The sequence below is a fragment of the Hesperophylax consimilis genome, chromosome 3, assembly GCF_061612785.1.
Source record: "Hesperophylax consimilis isolate HC1 chromosome 3, BYU_Hcon_1.0, whole genome shotgun sequence".
Classification (NCBI taxonomy): domain Eukaryota; kingdom Metazoa; phylum Arthropoda; class Insecta; order Trichoptera; family Limnephilidae; genus Hesperophylax; species Hesperophylax consimilis.
This window is the reverse complement of record NC_142838.1, coordinates 3544372-3561330: the sequence shown is the minus strand read 5'-3', so window position 1 is coordinate 3561330 and position 16959 is coordinate 3544372. Positions and strand designations below refer to the sequence as shown.

The 16959-nt window shown below is 33.0% G+C and overlaps 1 protein-coding gene across 1 annotated transcript in view; it reads left to right on the top strand.

Annotated features, from left to right (window-relative positions):
* Positions 1-16959, top strand: part of LOC149424849 (uncharacterized) — a 658025-nt gene that overhangs the window by 614423 nt on the left and 26643 nt on the right. Inside the window, exon 10 of the mRNA XM_089647476.1 lies at positions 8058-8163. Coding sequence (XP_089503602.1) covers positions 8058-8163 — 106 coding nt within the window. The remainder of the gene's footprint in view (positions 1-8057; positions 8164-16959) is intronic.

Here is a 16959-nt window from a genome sequence, read left to right as displayed (position 1 = left end):
TTTGACATTATTACTCATATATTTTTTAATTAAATCTAAAATTTTCTATTAACGCCGTTTGTTTGAGTGAGTTAGATGATTCGTCCAGGAAATATTATCTCTTGGCTCTGAATTATTATCTCCTAACCTTTGTTGTGAGACCCAAGATTTAACAATGTCATAAAATCATAGTTAGAGGTCCCGCGGGATCAACCCTTTATAGAGGTTGCTTTTATTACTGGATTAACACAATTATTATGAGTTTAATTAAACTAACATTCAACTGGCTTAATTCTATGTTTACCGGGTCTTCTTATAAATTTAATATCAACGTATGTGGGCGTATTTGGGACAAACCTTGAAATACAAAGCGAAACACATTAGTCGAAGCGATTGAGTACGCTCATCTAGGCTGCGTAATTGGTTAACTAATTAAACATGCATTGTATTCGATGCACACTGCACAATCCAATCAGCAGCCTATGTTGCGCATCTACATATATTATATATATATACCCTCTACTAATAAACGTGTTTTAAATTTTACATCAACAACAGCACAACAACCTAACAAACTTTGTAACTTTGTGGTTTGACATGATGAAAATGATTTTTATGTGTTTAATTCTCTATAATCGCCCGATTTCGTTTAGTACAAGCTTGTTCAGGGTATAAAATGAACTATTAAAGTTATTAGTTTAAATATTAACCGTCATAGAGAATTAAAGAAAAAATATTATTTTAAACAAAATAATTGTTTTATTTTCATATTTAAAATCTTTTCAAATTATTGATAATTCTGTTAACAAACGGGATTGCAGTCCTAACGAATGAATTAACAGATTTCCTGATGAACTTTTAATAAATTACGAATAGATTATCACGATGTCGAAAAGCGTGTTGAAAATGAAAATCCAATTTTTTGCATTACATCGAAAATTCTTTATACCATCATGATATATTTTCAAGGCAAATCTATAAAACATTCTTAAATTGATGTTTTATTTCTAAGGCCTGTTAATTAATCGCGAAGGCAAAAATCGATTTCTCTCCGTGCATTTACTATGCTAAAATGGTTGTTTATCAGTGTGTTTTATTTAAAACGCATTTATTTGAAAGCCCCAAAACACTTATTTGGGACTTGATTAAATAAATATATTTACATATTTCCTTGGATTTTCATTTCCCCGAAGTTTGTGATGTTTTGGACATCCACAAAAATAAACGATAAATAATAAAATAACGTGCTCTAAAAATTTTTTGTTTAAACAACGACGGAAGATTTATTGACAGACAGGCCTTGAGTAAACAGATTCCCACGGGAAAGGAGAGACCGGAGGACAGTCGAGTTTTGAACTTTGGTGGATTGACAGCCCCGAGAAATAGATACAAATCAGAAGTGTTGTTTGAAATTACAGCTAATTATTGAATCCAAATGGTATTAGAGAATATTGCGGAATATTGAATTAAAGTGAAAGATTATTGATCCGGTGTTTGTGTGAAGTGAAAGTGATTCGACTCAGTGGGAAAACAATTAATAATAATGACAATAATAATAATTGGATAATTTGTAGAGCGCCGTTTTGTAAAAACCCACCTCAGGGGCGCCAGGTGTTGTGCAATCGCGATTGTGTTATAAAGTTGTGTTGATTTAAACGTGATTTCGTATACAGTTCGAACTAGATTGCTTGTCTTAAAAACATGAAAATAATAAAAATATTGATTGCGTTTTAAAATAGAGTGAATGTACTTAAAGGCAGGAAGTGTTTAATCGGGCTAAGTTATTGATTTGGCGAGATGGCATTCTATCCACGGAGACCGAAAACCAGAGAATCAAATAGATTATTAACTGTGGGTTCGAATCCTAACAGATTAGGGAGGTACAATTTTATTTACAGGAATATTTAATTACCCTTTTATAAGCGTAGGGAGGAGGTCGAAAATTAAAGTGATTTAGCTATATAGTGTAACCAGGTAAGTTTCACACGAGGATTTGGAGGTGACTAACAGGGTGAGTTTTTTTATATTATTTATTAAATTTCAGAGGACCCTTTTAATAATAGGATACAACCGAGGTACAGGAACCGAGTTTGCAACGCCTGCAACCCAAATAATCTTCCCATAAGAAGGGATACGCTAGACGCATTGTCAATCAGCTGTGAGCGAGAGACGAGTCAACGACCTTTTCATATATAGGCCGAGAGGCGCGGAGTACAGTCAGTCAAAGGGGAAGTTTTGCTAGCGTATGCCGTCCCAAATTGAAAGCGATCGGATGCAACCAGACGGAACAAAATGAAAAACTTTTCTTCTGTTATTTGACTTTCTAATTTAATACTTTTCATCTATTATTTGACTTTCTAAGTTACGAATTGGGAGGCACAAAAACAAATCTAAAGTCGAAAGAGGGAGATGGTAATCTCCGAAATAAAACTACCAACCGAACAACTTTTCTCAACAGGTATCTTTCGAGAGGTAGGCAGCCTCTTTAAATTAAATGCAAAAAATCAAACCAATTATCCGTTTATACCTTACCTGAGAGGATAGGTATTCAGTAGAAGTTACCCATACCTAATACACGAGGATGCTAGTAACCTCATAAAATAAATACTGGAACCAAATATTAAAATACAGACAGTCCTCATCCCAAATTTGGCATTTCGAGTAGACCTTACATATATCTCACATGATAATTGGCTGAATGGGTAGGCACACAACCTATCGTTAATAAGCAGGCAAAATGTCGACAAAATCGTCGTGTGTTACCTATGTATTGACCTAGAAAGGGATGTAAATCCCCGACGACGTGGGAGTTACAACGTTTTCTAGAGGTGGCACGTAACTTAGGACCTTACGTGTCACATTTTCGCGACTAGATTCGTGATAAAGGGATGTTATGGTTTTCCCCTTCTACACTCAGTAAAGTAGTTTATCCTGGAGGTGTTTGAGATTGGGGCAATTCTGAAATTGGTGAAGAGACCTGGTTTTCTTTATTCTGGCGTGAAGGTTGCCGATTTGGAACAAGGGGAGACCCGGCCGGTTGTGATATCCAGACACGCAGATATCGATCGCCTTGCTCAAATTATCATCCATCAGTTTTGTTTGGTAAGCGGAGGAGCCAATCTTAACTTGAAAAAAATTCATTTCCTTTCCTCTCCTTCCCCTCCCAAAATATATACATGGATGGCGCCGACAACTAACACCATAAATTTATCGTATGTATATCACATATATAAAATCTAACACTTTATTATATTCACATTACCCTACGATAGGTAGAATCGAGTAGCTAGGGGGGGGTGAGCAGGCGACTTAGAAGATAAGGTTATGAAATGGTTTTGAAAAACAGCGGTAATGGATTCAACTCACTCTATCTCAAAAGAACCAAGGGATACCACACAAAACATAAATAACTAGGTTTCTAAACCGAGAAACAAAAACCCAACACAACGTTCGGTGAAGCCTTTTTATACTGAACCGTCACGTGAAATGAGTACGTTCAAGGTCGTACGTCACGTAGACAAACTAGGATGTACACACTTGAAGGGGTGTGTAATAAAGAAAAGACGGCAGGGAGGACCTTCCTACCCCGGATATATATATAACCAAAGCCTTATGGAAAAGTTACCTACGGGACTTAAGGAAAATGTATCGTAGAAAGAAGAGAAGGAAAAGTTTGAAGTAGAAAGGGCAGATCATTACAAGTTTGACGGCACCACCCTGAAAAACACTGTGATTTTATTTCGTTATTATTGTGTTTAAATGCGTACTTCATAATAAACACTGCCATTCATTTTATAAAGAATAAGTGGGTGTATCTCATGCTAATTTCCATAAATTTTATTTTATACATCCCACGCAAAACAACAAAAATGAGTTGGAAATTATTTTTAATGAAACGTAACAAATTAAATCATGATTCAATATTTTTTTCATCATGTTGTTGATTAATCGTCATTAAAAATTTTACCATTTTCCTTTCTATGTTTCAAATTTAAAGTAAGTAACATCTTCTCCTATTTACCTGTTGCATCTCCCGAAAAGAAAATACCGTAGCCATTAAGATATTAGAACGTTTAGGTCGATCTTTGAGCCGCTCTTATATTGATTTCTATAGCCACTGACCCCAATGATTCACCCTAACTTACGGATTTCAACCTTTGTATTCGGCATCTGAGAACAAATAATAGTGGATATATAGAAATACTAGTATGATGGTCTGAGTAAACCTAAGTAGAACGAAGAAGAATTCATCGAAAAACACAAATTTATGAATTGTCAAAATTGGTTAAAATTGTCGTTGATGTATGCATATTTTCTTGTGGCTTCTTTTTAAGCAATACTTACTTGATTTGAAAAGAATTCGAAAAAAAGATTCTTTTGTTGAGCTACCCGCTTACAACGAAAGTATAAATTACATGATCATCAAAGGGAAAATTTTTTGTCAGTTTCTGAGAAAAATTGTTCACAAAAAATTTAATACATAATAAACCTTCCGACTAAAAATTGGTTTGATTTAATAATTTTATTTTAAACTCCTTTATACTCCTAGTTTTACTCAAAAGAAAATCATGACCGGAACGATCTTAACGAAATTGGCTTCTTATAAAAAGGTTAAATAGTACAACATTCTTAGTAATAAAGGGGTTTTGGAATCTCTGGTGTATCCGTTTCATCCATTCTTTGATAAACCTTTGAAGTTTGATAATGTAATCACTAAGAGGCTGTAGGAGTGGAGCTACAAATTCACATGCGTCGCTACCACAACCCTATGCTTATATTGGGTAACGCCTAATAGGGCGGAAAACACGCCTTACCAATTCGCTGGGGGAAAGCGAAAACATTCCGGGAAGTAATTTGGATTCCTACTTGCCCATGCCTTATTACATTGCATTCAATATCGATCTTCAAATAAAACAACGCAGATCGTAAATTAACAACTATAGTAATTAATTAATAGTTAACGATCTAATTACTCGCCTATGAAATTCTATGTTCCTGTTTTGGTATAATTTGGATGATTAAGTAAGTAAAAGTTTGAGAGGCGAACCCGAGAGAAGCCATTTTCCTCGGGCCGTGGTAGGGAATAGATCGGTTGTCACTTTCTGTTTCAAGGAAGGACCTGTATTACCTTTTTATTTTCACGTAAAAGTTTTTACTGAAAGGAATCAAAGGAAGACCCAACTTTCCCTTTAAACAAGACGCTGTCAAAATGACGGCCAAAGGAAACTGAAAGCCCCATTATATCTTACCTATGTATATCTTGTCCGATTAGCTTCCGTCACTGAGAGTTCCGCTGAGTGACGTGTTTCCACCAAACGTGTTTCACTGTTCATTTGAATTGAATGTTTGAATAATAAAAGTAGTTCATTAGAAGCACTTATCGAATTATAATTTCCGCCCGACCATTCTACTCTGTCACAATACATTTCAAGCGGCTTTGTTGGAAATTATTTGTTTTCTTGGGGCGTTCTGAGCAATCGTTTGAATATATTTATAAGGGAGGCTAATTAGTATTTGAGAATATTTTAAAATATAACATTTCTTTGTATTTTTCTTATTTTTCGTGAAATTTAAGTCACGCTACGTGCAATAATATAAGTGGTTTATTTTAGCGCTGTTGAATCTAAAATTGTAACATTATTTGTTATGCTTTCAATTTTTCTTTTTAATACTGAGAAAAAAAAATTCGGAAAAAATATGCAAACAAATATATAAGACAATTTTTTTAACTGGCTATGATAATATAAATAATAAAGCACAGGAATGGAAAAAATATTTTAATAGGAAAACAAATAATTATGAGCAATAATTACTTGCCTGAAATATCCATACAAATTAAAAATATCTCCCGAGTAAAAATAAATGCCACCGACAGGAAATGAACCCGCACCTTCTGATGTCCGGTCAGGTGCTCTGGACCTCTGAGCTACGTCGGCTTATTTCCAACACGCCAAATATTTAAATATGTACTAGTACGTGAATCAACAATTGCTGCTTATTATATTTTTTACTCGTTAGATATTTTCAATTATGGATACTTCAGGCGACTAATTATTGCTTATAATAATTTGTTATCCTTTGTGCTATGCATAAAAAACCTTGTCTTATAAACATTTATTTATCATTATAAAACATATGTATATAAGTTGACTGCTGCGGATTCAAATATCATAAAAAAACAAATCCCTGTCTTTAATTTTCATTAAAAGTTTTCTTGGTTGTATTCCAATTTTTAATTAATTATCTGTCAAGTGTCCCGTGGTGAAACTATATCGATTGCCCATTGAATAGATATGTAGTTTTTACTAAGGACGTGTTGTTTCACAGAATAAAAACAATTCATCAAAAAGTTCTGTTATCATTTGATGTTCGTTAATCAACTGGTCAATTATGATTTAATAATAAGAATATTGAATAGAACCTTCACAGAACTTGAAAATCAACTTTGAAATTTAATAAATTGTTCAAATTCCGTGAAACAATCCGTCATTAATCTTTAATTTTAGTTTTCGTTCAAATTCTAATGTGTACCATTAGTTTTTGTTTTGTTCTTTTTTGTTTGTTTTTATTCTTTCTTCGTGTTGGACATTTTTAGAGAAAATGAGTATATTTCCTCAAGGCCGTCGAATGTTTAGTCTTGAAACACTTTTATGGTTATTCCAATCCGGTTCCTACCTAAATTTCCCTTTCCCTTGTCTATTCCATCTCCTAGAGGTGTTACCTTCGAAAAAAGCAAGTGACATTCTTATTCTCATTATTGTTATCGTTGCATATGGTTGCATATTTGTCGCCTCTCGTGGTAAGTGTCAGAAAATCGATCGATGTTGTGTTATCGAGAGTGATAAAAAAAACGTTTTTTTATGTATTTACTAGATGTGCATCTACAGTACATATCTAATACATCTAATACATGTACAACCTTCATAAGCTAAAGATTTCCTTTACATTTCTATTTCTCCACGTGATAAACGCAATTGTTCATTCTTATTCTATTTTTAAAATGTACAGTCCATTCGTCGAGTACCAATCGATGCGGTACGCAACAAATATTATGAAACGTTGGCTCAAAAAGCAGCACGGCTTTCTACTGTAAGGCCCAGTTATTTAATGATTTCATTGTAATAAAATGGCTTGATCATAATTCGTTCAAAAGCTGAAACGGAATTAGGACGGGTTGTTTCGGAGAATTTGAACAATTCATCAAATTTCAACGTTCATTTTCGGGTTCTGTGGAAGTCTTATTCAAGTTCTGTTCTTATATTATTATAGGCTAGTTGCTTGACAGAACTGAAATAAAAACAGAACATGAAAAAATCTTTCGCAGAACTTGAAAATGAACGTTGAAATTTGATAAATTGTTCAAATTCTCCGAAACAACCCGTCCTTGGAATCGCCATTTAACGGTAACATTTCAACTGTCAAAGAAAACAAAATGGCGCTGAATGGTCACTTTATGACTTTGTTACGCATGAATTTCCACGAAACAACTGGACCTAATGCCGGGATCACACGAGGACAATACAAAATACAATACAATATTATTTTGCCCCTACTCCGTGAACAGCCTCGATCGCGCAGGGCAGGACAATGGGACAATAGAACAATTCTACTGTAGTTAAAATGCGGAACGATGCCAAAAACGATAAACGTCGACGCGCGTTACGAGCGGTTCGCGAAAAATATTAGGTTTTTTATACAAGATGTATTGTAGTGTTCCTTTTTTAGGCCGAAATACGAGATCCGAGTGCCAAGAGCCGTGACTAGATATTGTCCTATTGTCTTGTCAAAACGCGTTTACACGGGGAAAATGCGACCGGGCCCGGTGGTGAAGGTAAGACACTACCATGCGGAGATTTTTCCCGTCTGTCCCTGGGACAGTGTCTTGGATCATTATCCTGTCTTCCTAACTACTGTTCACAATTGGACAGTGGGTCCAGGGCTGGGACAAAATAATATTGTTCTTTCCTCGTGGGACCCCTGCTTTTTTATTAATAGAAGTTTTGTAATTTGGTGAAGTATTTCAACATTCGTAACGCAAATGCAATAGCATAATTACAAATTATTTATTGTAATTGCAGGTTATTCCTCCAGTCTCCCGCCAACCCTGATCTTCTCTACATAATCTTCTTCTGCCACACCCAGCTGACAGTAACTCTGTTACTCTGTCTTATATTTGGGAGTAAGGTATGTACTATATCCTTTACACCATTAATTAAACATGTAAACTTCTGACTATAAGGTATTATCATTGCTGGAGGTAAAAGTTATTTGTTCCTTGATTTTGTTGAGGTGCACGTCGGCAAGCCTACTAACAAGAAAATTGTGTATTCACGTGATACGTGTATGGTTTATGAATGCGTCAGTTAACAAAAATTCCACCAAATTTAATTCTTAGGGGAAATTAATGTTTTAACTCGGTTCACGAGAATTATATCAAAATTAATATTATTTATGAGCTAACTTACCTAACTAACGCGTTTTATAATACAAAAGTAAACATTAACATCATTGCTAATAAATAAATAAAAATCCCAAGCGTTAAACGGTGTTTTAATTACACATTGAATAAAAACTGCACATGGTTGGATTCGATTTCATACTAATTATTATTTTTTAATGACTGTTAAAATGTGTATTTATTGAGGTACCGTAAAAGTTTCCCAACTGATCCCAACCGTTCTGTAATTCCGACTCTTGATATTTACCGACTTTAAGTATTCGATTCACGGGCGTTGCCAGCTTCCAAACTTGGGGGGCAACTTAATTTTCTTATAGAGCTTACAAGGAAATAACAAGGAAGTAGTGAGGTAAACTATAAATATTTACATACAACTGACATGTACAAAGGCGTCTGAAGCCGTGAAGGGGAGATCAGTATGTTGAGTTTGGGGTCCCTTTTGAAAGCCTTAAACACGCAGGAAAACAGAAAACCATTTTTTCTATAATTTCATTGAAGGGGTTAGTGCAAGACACCTAATCATGATTTGGAGATATATTCGCATTTAAAAGTATGAAATAAATGTAGAAAATTGTAAATTATTATCATTTATTTTAAAGTATGTAGATTACCTACATAAATGTTAAAAAGAAAAAACTTCGAAAAGAATTCCGAATAACGCTCATTAGTATCAATTTTTATCTCAAAAATCTCGAAGCTTGTGGAAATACGGTATCTTAACTAGAGTAAGTGACAAGAGCAAAGGGAGTGAAAAATTAGTTATAATTCTCATAAATACGGAAAAGCGCCGCAGGGAAAATTTTTCCCATTGTATCCCTAATTGGGGTAGGTATTTTGTGTGGGAGAAGGGAGTGGTGTACGAATTATTACATTCACAAGCACACAAAAGAAGCGCCGCATTGAAAAAAAATATTTGTCAAAGTGCAAATCAATAAAGGCTTTCTATGTATATTTTTCGGAGAGTCAGCATTCCAACAATATTTAGACACAAATTCTTCTGTTATTTTAACCGGATATATTTTAGTATTGTAAAGCGATGCACTACGTAGTAATACAAAATCTTGTATTTTTGGTTTGAAAATTTGGCGGCCTAGAAATTTTTCAGATGCTTTAATTAAATACTGCGAGTAGAATACATCCTGCCATTTGAAATAATCGAGTATTTTTTAGATAAGTCTTTTTATAAGCCCAGAAAAAATATATGTAGGAGGCCTATGAAAACTGCTTTAAAGTCAAAATCTCCTACTTACGAACCCATTTTCGGTTATGGTTTTATTGTATAGTGTGGAAAATTAAGTTATTTATAAAATGATCGAAAAACTTTTGAATATTTGGTCCTGAACAGTAACATCCACAAAATAAAATAAAAGGCACTTTTAACCATGTTTTTTTCTTGCATAAATCAAAACAGGTGGATGGTGTTAAGCGGGAATTTAAGCCTTATCGCCATCTACGTAAGGTGTGTTATTGATAGCGGCTCGATTCAAAATATTACATGACGTAGTGCATCGCCTTAAAACGGAAACCTTTAAAACATACCTAAGAGAAAGTCCAGCCCTTAGCGAGACGCGCTACGCCTGTATCTGACACTAAACATGTCACATTTATTATAAAAAATAACGGATTTGTAGTTTTGGCCCCAGTTATAAATGCCTCCCCCCCCCCCCTCCCAAAAATGATGCTTTCATTATTAGGTTCACTAGATCTTGTCATGTCTTCCTCAGACGTCGACAACGTATAAACTATAATATAAGCCTGATATATAACAAAAATCAGTTTTTTTTTTATTTCAGCGTGGTTGCATGGGGGTGTGGAAAACACAATTTCACGACCGCCGTATGAAAAAATTGCAAAGCAGACAAACAAGATTTATCATAATATATTATTATGAATAACAAACTTTATCAAAACAAAGCTATAACCAAAATGTCGACAAGGTCTTGGTTGTTAATAATGTATGCGGCTTTATCATGGAGGCTGTTTAATCTTTACATAATATTATACAAATAAAGGTTCACATTAATAATTTTACATTAGGTTCACATTAATAATAGTTTAATATCAGCGTTAAATATAGTAACCAAATGTTATGTACACATTCTTAATATTTTAGTATCTTAATGTTACATAACTTACTGATTGACTTATCCGTACAGACGCACTTCAAAGTCGCACAGACATATCTTTGTGAAAGTTGGCCATAAGTCGAAAACATTAACTTTGTTAAAAACCCAAAAATATTATAAAATGTAGCCATCACATTACATGGGGACCATTTTAATATTTCCACCCCTACCCTACCGGCTAACAGTCTTATTGCAGTCGTTGTGTTAATCGCTTTTGTTTGTCCTCGTCTCTTGTGTATTGTAGATTAACGTTTTGAAAATGTTATCAGTAGAGTTTTATGAAAAAAAATAGAACTTTATTTTTAATATTGTGATCGATATAGTCATATTTCTAATCATATGCATTTAAATGCTACAAAAACTTCGTAAGCATCATCATAAGCATTTAAGTATGTAGGTTTAGTCGAATTAACGTATAATTTTTTTGGTACCGTAAAATTACGTTTTTTCTGGTGAGGTTTAAAAAAACACACCCAGCTTAATTGCACCTTTTTGATTACTATCATTTAAAAATTTGAAATGTCAAGAAAGGATTTTCTTTGTAAAAAATATTTTTCTTTATTAGTTCCAGTCGTTGTAAAGTTTTCTCGGAAGTCCATTTGCAAACTTATGAAATAAACTTCAAATGGAAATATTGATAAAACGTGCACGTTTTTGGAACAGATCCTTCGATAAATCACTTTTTGGCCAGAAAATCATTTAAGTTTAATTTTAAAAAAGAAATGCGATAAAAAAATGTAACACTTTTTAAAAATAATGAAATAAAGGCTTGACACTTCCACATAATTAGTGTCTAGTCGCCTGTCTTTTCAAAAGTGATCCTTTCACGATTTTTTTCACAATTTCAAAAAAAATTTAATTATTGTATTTTATGTTTGATTAGTGAAAAAATATAAAAAATGCCTCTAAAGACCTTTTAATTCGCGATCCAACAAAAAAACTCAACTCCATAGTTTTGGCCAATTTTCGAGTTAAAATACTCCACTGTGCGTCGCGTCGCGTTGCCACTATTTCAATGTGTAAGAATAAACACGGTGTCCGGAAACTCGTAGAACCTTTTACTTTTTTCGTCAACTAAAGGGTTAAAAACACTTTTGGAGCCAGAACTAACCATCGACGCATTTCAAAATGCATTAAACATCTGATATTAACGTCCTAGCAACTAAATTTGACCAAAAAATTTCAACTTCGTTCTCTATTTACTCGAAAACTACCCTATTTACTCAAATCAAAAATGTAATACTTAAAAGTCGATTTCGCATGTAATGTAAAATTCCTGTTTACACGACAACTTTCCGGACGCCGTGTATGACCAATCATTCAAGGTGGTATCTTTTTTAATGGTGTTAGTAACAAGTTTTCCAACATCGAACACAATATAATCCCTAGAGGCGAGATTTATATCAATTATTAAAAAGCAAACTGTTTTTGCCATTTTAAATAAGACCTGTCAACTGCTTGGCTCTAGAGAGGCCAATGAAATTAATTATCAGTTTCACTTTGACCAGAAATGGGGGAAACTCGGCTCACTTATACCCACGGACATGCCCAAAATATAATTATATTGTTAAAGCCCATGGTTTGAATGATCAGATTGATATATGTATATAATTATTCTGCGGTACACTTCAGGAGTAATGAAATGTCCCCAGACAAAGAACTCCTGGTGTTAAATCAGCTGAACGTGCGGCCCACAATTGCGGTCCTCTGCGGCCGATCCAACGGCCGGAAAAGCGGCTGTTGAAATAATCGCGAACAATTGTCGTATAATGACACGGTGATCCATCCTGCTGAAAGATTGCCGTGTCAAGAATGTATACCAGCCTGGGAAAGTTTGCGGTTCGAGGAATTGTTCGAGCAAGCAAAGGTACGCGGCTCCTGTAATTGTAGATTTCGAAGTAAAGACAGATCCATAAACCATTACGTGGTTCTACCAATACCTACTCATTTTCAAATAAATCATTTAAGTTTGAAATTACGCTCTGTTTTTTGTTCCATTTATTTTTAAAAAATAGCGTTACCCCGCGAAAGATCACAGATAGTCTGAATTGTCGGCAAATCAGTTGCAATTTTGAAAATCTTTTCCATATTTGATATTACACTATAGGTAATATTTTTTAAACATCGCTTTTCTGAGTTCTTCAAATACTTTCAATTTTTTAAATGACACTTAAATTTTTAAAAAAAGTTCTAATAAAGAGATACAGGCAGAGTTAAAAAAGAAATTAGTATTTTTAATACTGTGATTCACCAAAACGTTTTACTATCTATGAAAGTATATTATTTTGAATTATAGTACAGTTTGATACAAATGGTTTAAAAATACCCCGTGTAATTTATAACGATGTGAAAAACTAATCCACGAGTACTGAATAATATGAATCCGTTTACTTCGTAAAGATTTAACATTTGTCTATTTTCCCAGATAATCTAAGTTTGTATCTTTTTGTTAAGGATGGAGAAAAGAACACAGAAAGGAAATAAAAGAGAATAGACTATTCAGCTTCAGTCAGTGAACATGGCAAAGCCATTATCAAACAAGCATTTTCATACAACTGCACGAATACAAGGAACTCTATACTACTTGTATCTTTGAAAGAGATACCGGATTGGTATCTTTCGTTCCTACTTCATATTCTTTTTACATTTCGCTAGAATATTATTACATCTTTATTGTGGTGTAGAAAAATGTGAGCCATAAATTCTTTCAGATAAATAATTCTCCCGGATATTAATTCATTTTTCTCACTACTCCAATTCAATGGGGGAAAGAAGTTCCCACATTTCCCGACTGGATTAGCATTCACGGCACTCTCGTTGCTTCAGTAATTTATGGGGTTATTATTAAAGGCTATCGAATGGTTTATGGCTCGAAGAGTAGATGTTCCATATTAATAAATTATATGTATTGGTATAGAGCATCGTTTCTCTACTAGGAGGGTAGCGATCAGGTACACGTACAAAACTTACTCAATCTCTTCAAATTATTCGTGATTCGGTTAAAAACAGAATCGCTGGCCATTAACAAATCAATTGATTGGTATCCTGATAAAAATTTAGTAAAATAACAATGTTTTATCACGATGTCGGAACACGTGTTCATAAAAATCCTAACATTTTCACATTACGTCAATAATTACAATAGCGTATTGTCCAGGGTGGATATTTTCAGTTGCGAACTTACCAAATACAAGAGATCCATAAAAGAATATTCTCTGATGGTTTGTGAATAATGTCATGTCTCTATTGTTTATATTTCTATTATGATTTGATTTATATCTACAACCTCTCTCCAAGGATATAAATGTATTGGTAAATGTTTTGTTTTGTAAATTGTTCATTTTATATAATATTCCTTTCTTACAAATTAAATTTACTTATTCCTTACTATGCTGTCTCACTAGAGGTAAAGTCACAAGGAGGAAATCCATGATTGATTTTAGTTTGGCTATATAATACTTATGTACAAACTGAAATAAATGTAAGCTGTCTATTTCCCGAATATTAATAAATTATAAATTAAAATTTTAAAAAATTATAAATTATTAAGACAAACGCAGATCCATGAACACGTGTTCCAATATTATGATAGATTTTCTAAAAGTTTTATCAGGAAGCGGCCTGAAGTCCCGTTTTTAATGGAATTGCCAATAATTTGAAGAGGTTTTTAATAAATTCGTAATGCTTATTTTTTTCTGTAAGTCACAATTTCTCAAAAAAATAAGTCGAGTTAACGAAAAATACGTTTTATTAAATAACTAATTTTAAGTTATAATCAAGTATTAGATACACTTGCTTTCTAATAGAGTAATAAATTGATATATTAATTAATTAATGCGACGGTTGAGTTTGTTTTTCAGTTAGTATATATTCTAAATTTTGGGAATTTCGTAAAGGTGATGGCGGTGAAGGGAAGTTCCTGGCTAACGTGATTTATTTTTGAAGTATAATACCGTGTTGCGTTTCCTCCTCCTTAAACGGAGAAAACTTTCTGATACAAAATATTGTAATATGTTAATTTATTAAAAAATCTGGTCAAATTATTCGTTTCAAAAGACTAGAAACCTGTAACGAATGATAAAGACTAGAAGCCTGTAACGAATGATTTGAAAAATTTTCTTTAAAAAAACTATCAGTAAAGCACGAATATATTATGAGGAAGTCGGAACACGTGGTGTTTAAAATAATAATACTTTCGCATCTCGTCCAGTACATTTATTCAGACATCGTCAGAGCAGACGCGTTGCAGATTGTGGTGAAGTGATTCCTTGTTGCGCACGTCAATCCTCTTGGGGCTGGAATTTAAGTATACTATATAATATACTTTAAGTATATCGCCCCTTAAATATACAACGCATTGAGCACCGATATAAAATCAACTAACAAGATATCCCTTTTTACTGTAGATGTTCAACGCTAGATATTTGAAAGGGGGCGAGAATTCTTTAAAGAATTTCTTAAGACTTCCTAAAACTATTTCAAATATATATCTGATAGTATTAATGTCCCAGCGTCTGGACGATGTAGGCCCTCTGATCGGTCAAATTAAAATTGTGTGATTCTGATAAATTCTGCATAGGGGGTCTGCAGGCAAAAAATACCAATCTGCCCCTCAATTTTAAGCAACCGTAATGTTCATTTCGGTTTGCAGGCGACTGGATACAAAAAAAAAATAAGACATTAAAAATTAAGACACGATTTCATACTGAAAAAGAATCGCCACATGTAATACGATATTTCTTCAAAAATATCGTTTCTGCTCATACAATTTTTGGATAATATCGAAGAAAATATGTTTTAGAAAGTTCATAATCCATTGGATTAATTACATTACAGTGAAAATTATCCACAATTACGTGTTTGACGTTTGACGAAAAAAGCACGCGTTCATTCAATATGGCCGCGGCAATAGCTGGCCGACAGAGCGCACCTCTGGCGGTGTAAGAACTAACCAAATAACTGGCGCGAATATTTAAATATGCAAAAATATTTGACCATTAAACGTTTCATAAGAAGATTTCTTCTGGAAGTTTATTTAAACTTTGCAATGGCATTTTTCATAATTATTTATAATTTTTTTTTTTGCTTATAAATTTTATCTGATTTTATATTGATATGTTTTCTAATTTCTAAAATTTAAAAATTATTTATTTGTGATGCTTTAATCCTGATTGTTTATTTATATCTTAAGAAATAGGGTAAAAATACCGTTTGAAGAGAATATGTTTAATTTTTTTATTTAGTATTTCAACTATCAATTTATTAGAATAACCGTTATTAAATGTTATTTGTCTTATGAATATATTGTTTTATGGTTACATGCTATTTTTTTTTCAGGTGTAAAATACTTCACACAGGATATAAAGCATCGCAAATAAATATATTTAGAAATTTTAGAAATAAGAGAACATATTATAAAAGCAGATATAATTAACAAGAAATTTTTTTATAAACTATCTTTTAAATATTTTCCCACTTAACTGGACTTTCATATTGTAATTCCTAATTCTTATAAACCCAGCCTACTCTTACCCCTCCCCCCCTCCTTCCACTTCTTTTTTCCAATTGTAATCTATATTTAATTTTTGACTTCGGTGTATACTTCGTTCATGATACATGTATTGGTTGTATATAATAAAGTGATTTTTAAAAAGTTATTTGTTTTTTAATAAAATAAAGTTTAATCGGATAACATTATTTTATCTATTTCCGTTGTATATCAATGCATACGTACATAATAAAATGTAAGCATTATATTTATTTATTAATTGGACAATTTTCATAGCGCCGCTTTTGTGAGATATCACCTCAGGGGTGCTATATTGTAATAATCTACCTTTATATATAGATTTTTACTCTCCTGATGAAGGTGTATATATAATCTAACTTTAAAATTTATTAGATACAGTAACAGTTTTAGGTAAAGAATTACCACCAGTTGGAGTAAAATTCACACCTTTTAATTAAACCGACTGCTAATCTCATCGCACAATTACCCTCCTTTTATTCATAAACACGGGTACAATTAATCAATATGTAATAATCTATTATTTAAGTCAACTTTGTTATAACTATATTTAATTGTGACAAACTATACGATATTGATTCAACTTATAGACATTGACAGTTGTAACACATATTTAAGCACTGCAAGTCTCCTATGAGCTAATTATATTAGGTACGGTAACAATTAATATCAGTTGTAGACAATAATAGTAGTCAATAATAGTGTTTCATTTGAAACAATCCATCACAAATACGTAAAATTTCATTTATTTAAACAACTGTCATTCTTATTATGCGTAAATTGAGCATATTATTATACATTAACTCCTTCCTGTTCCGTGTTTTAACTATTATACTGACCCTCTCTCTGTGAATGACCTGATATCTATC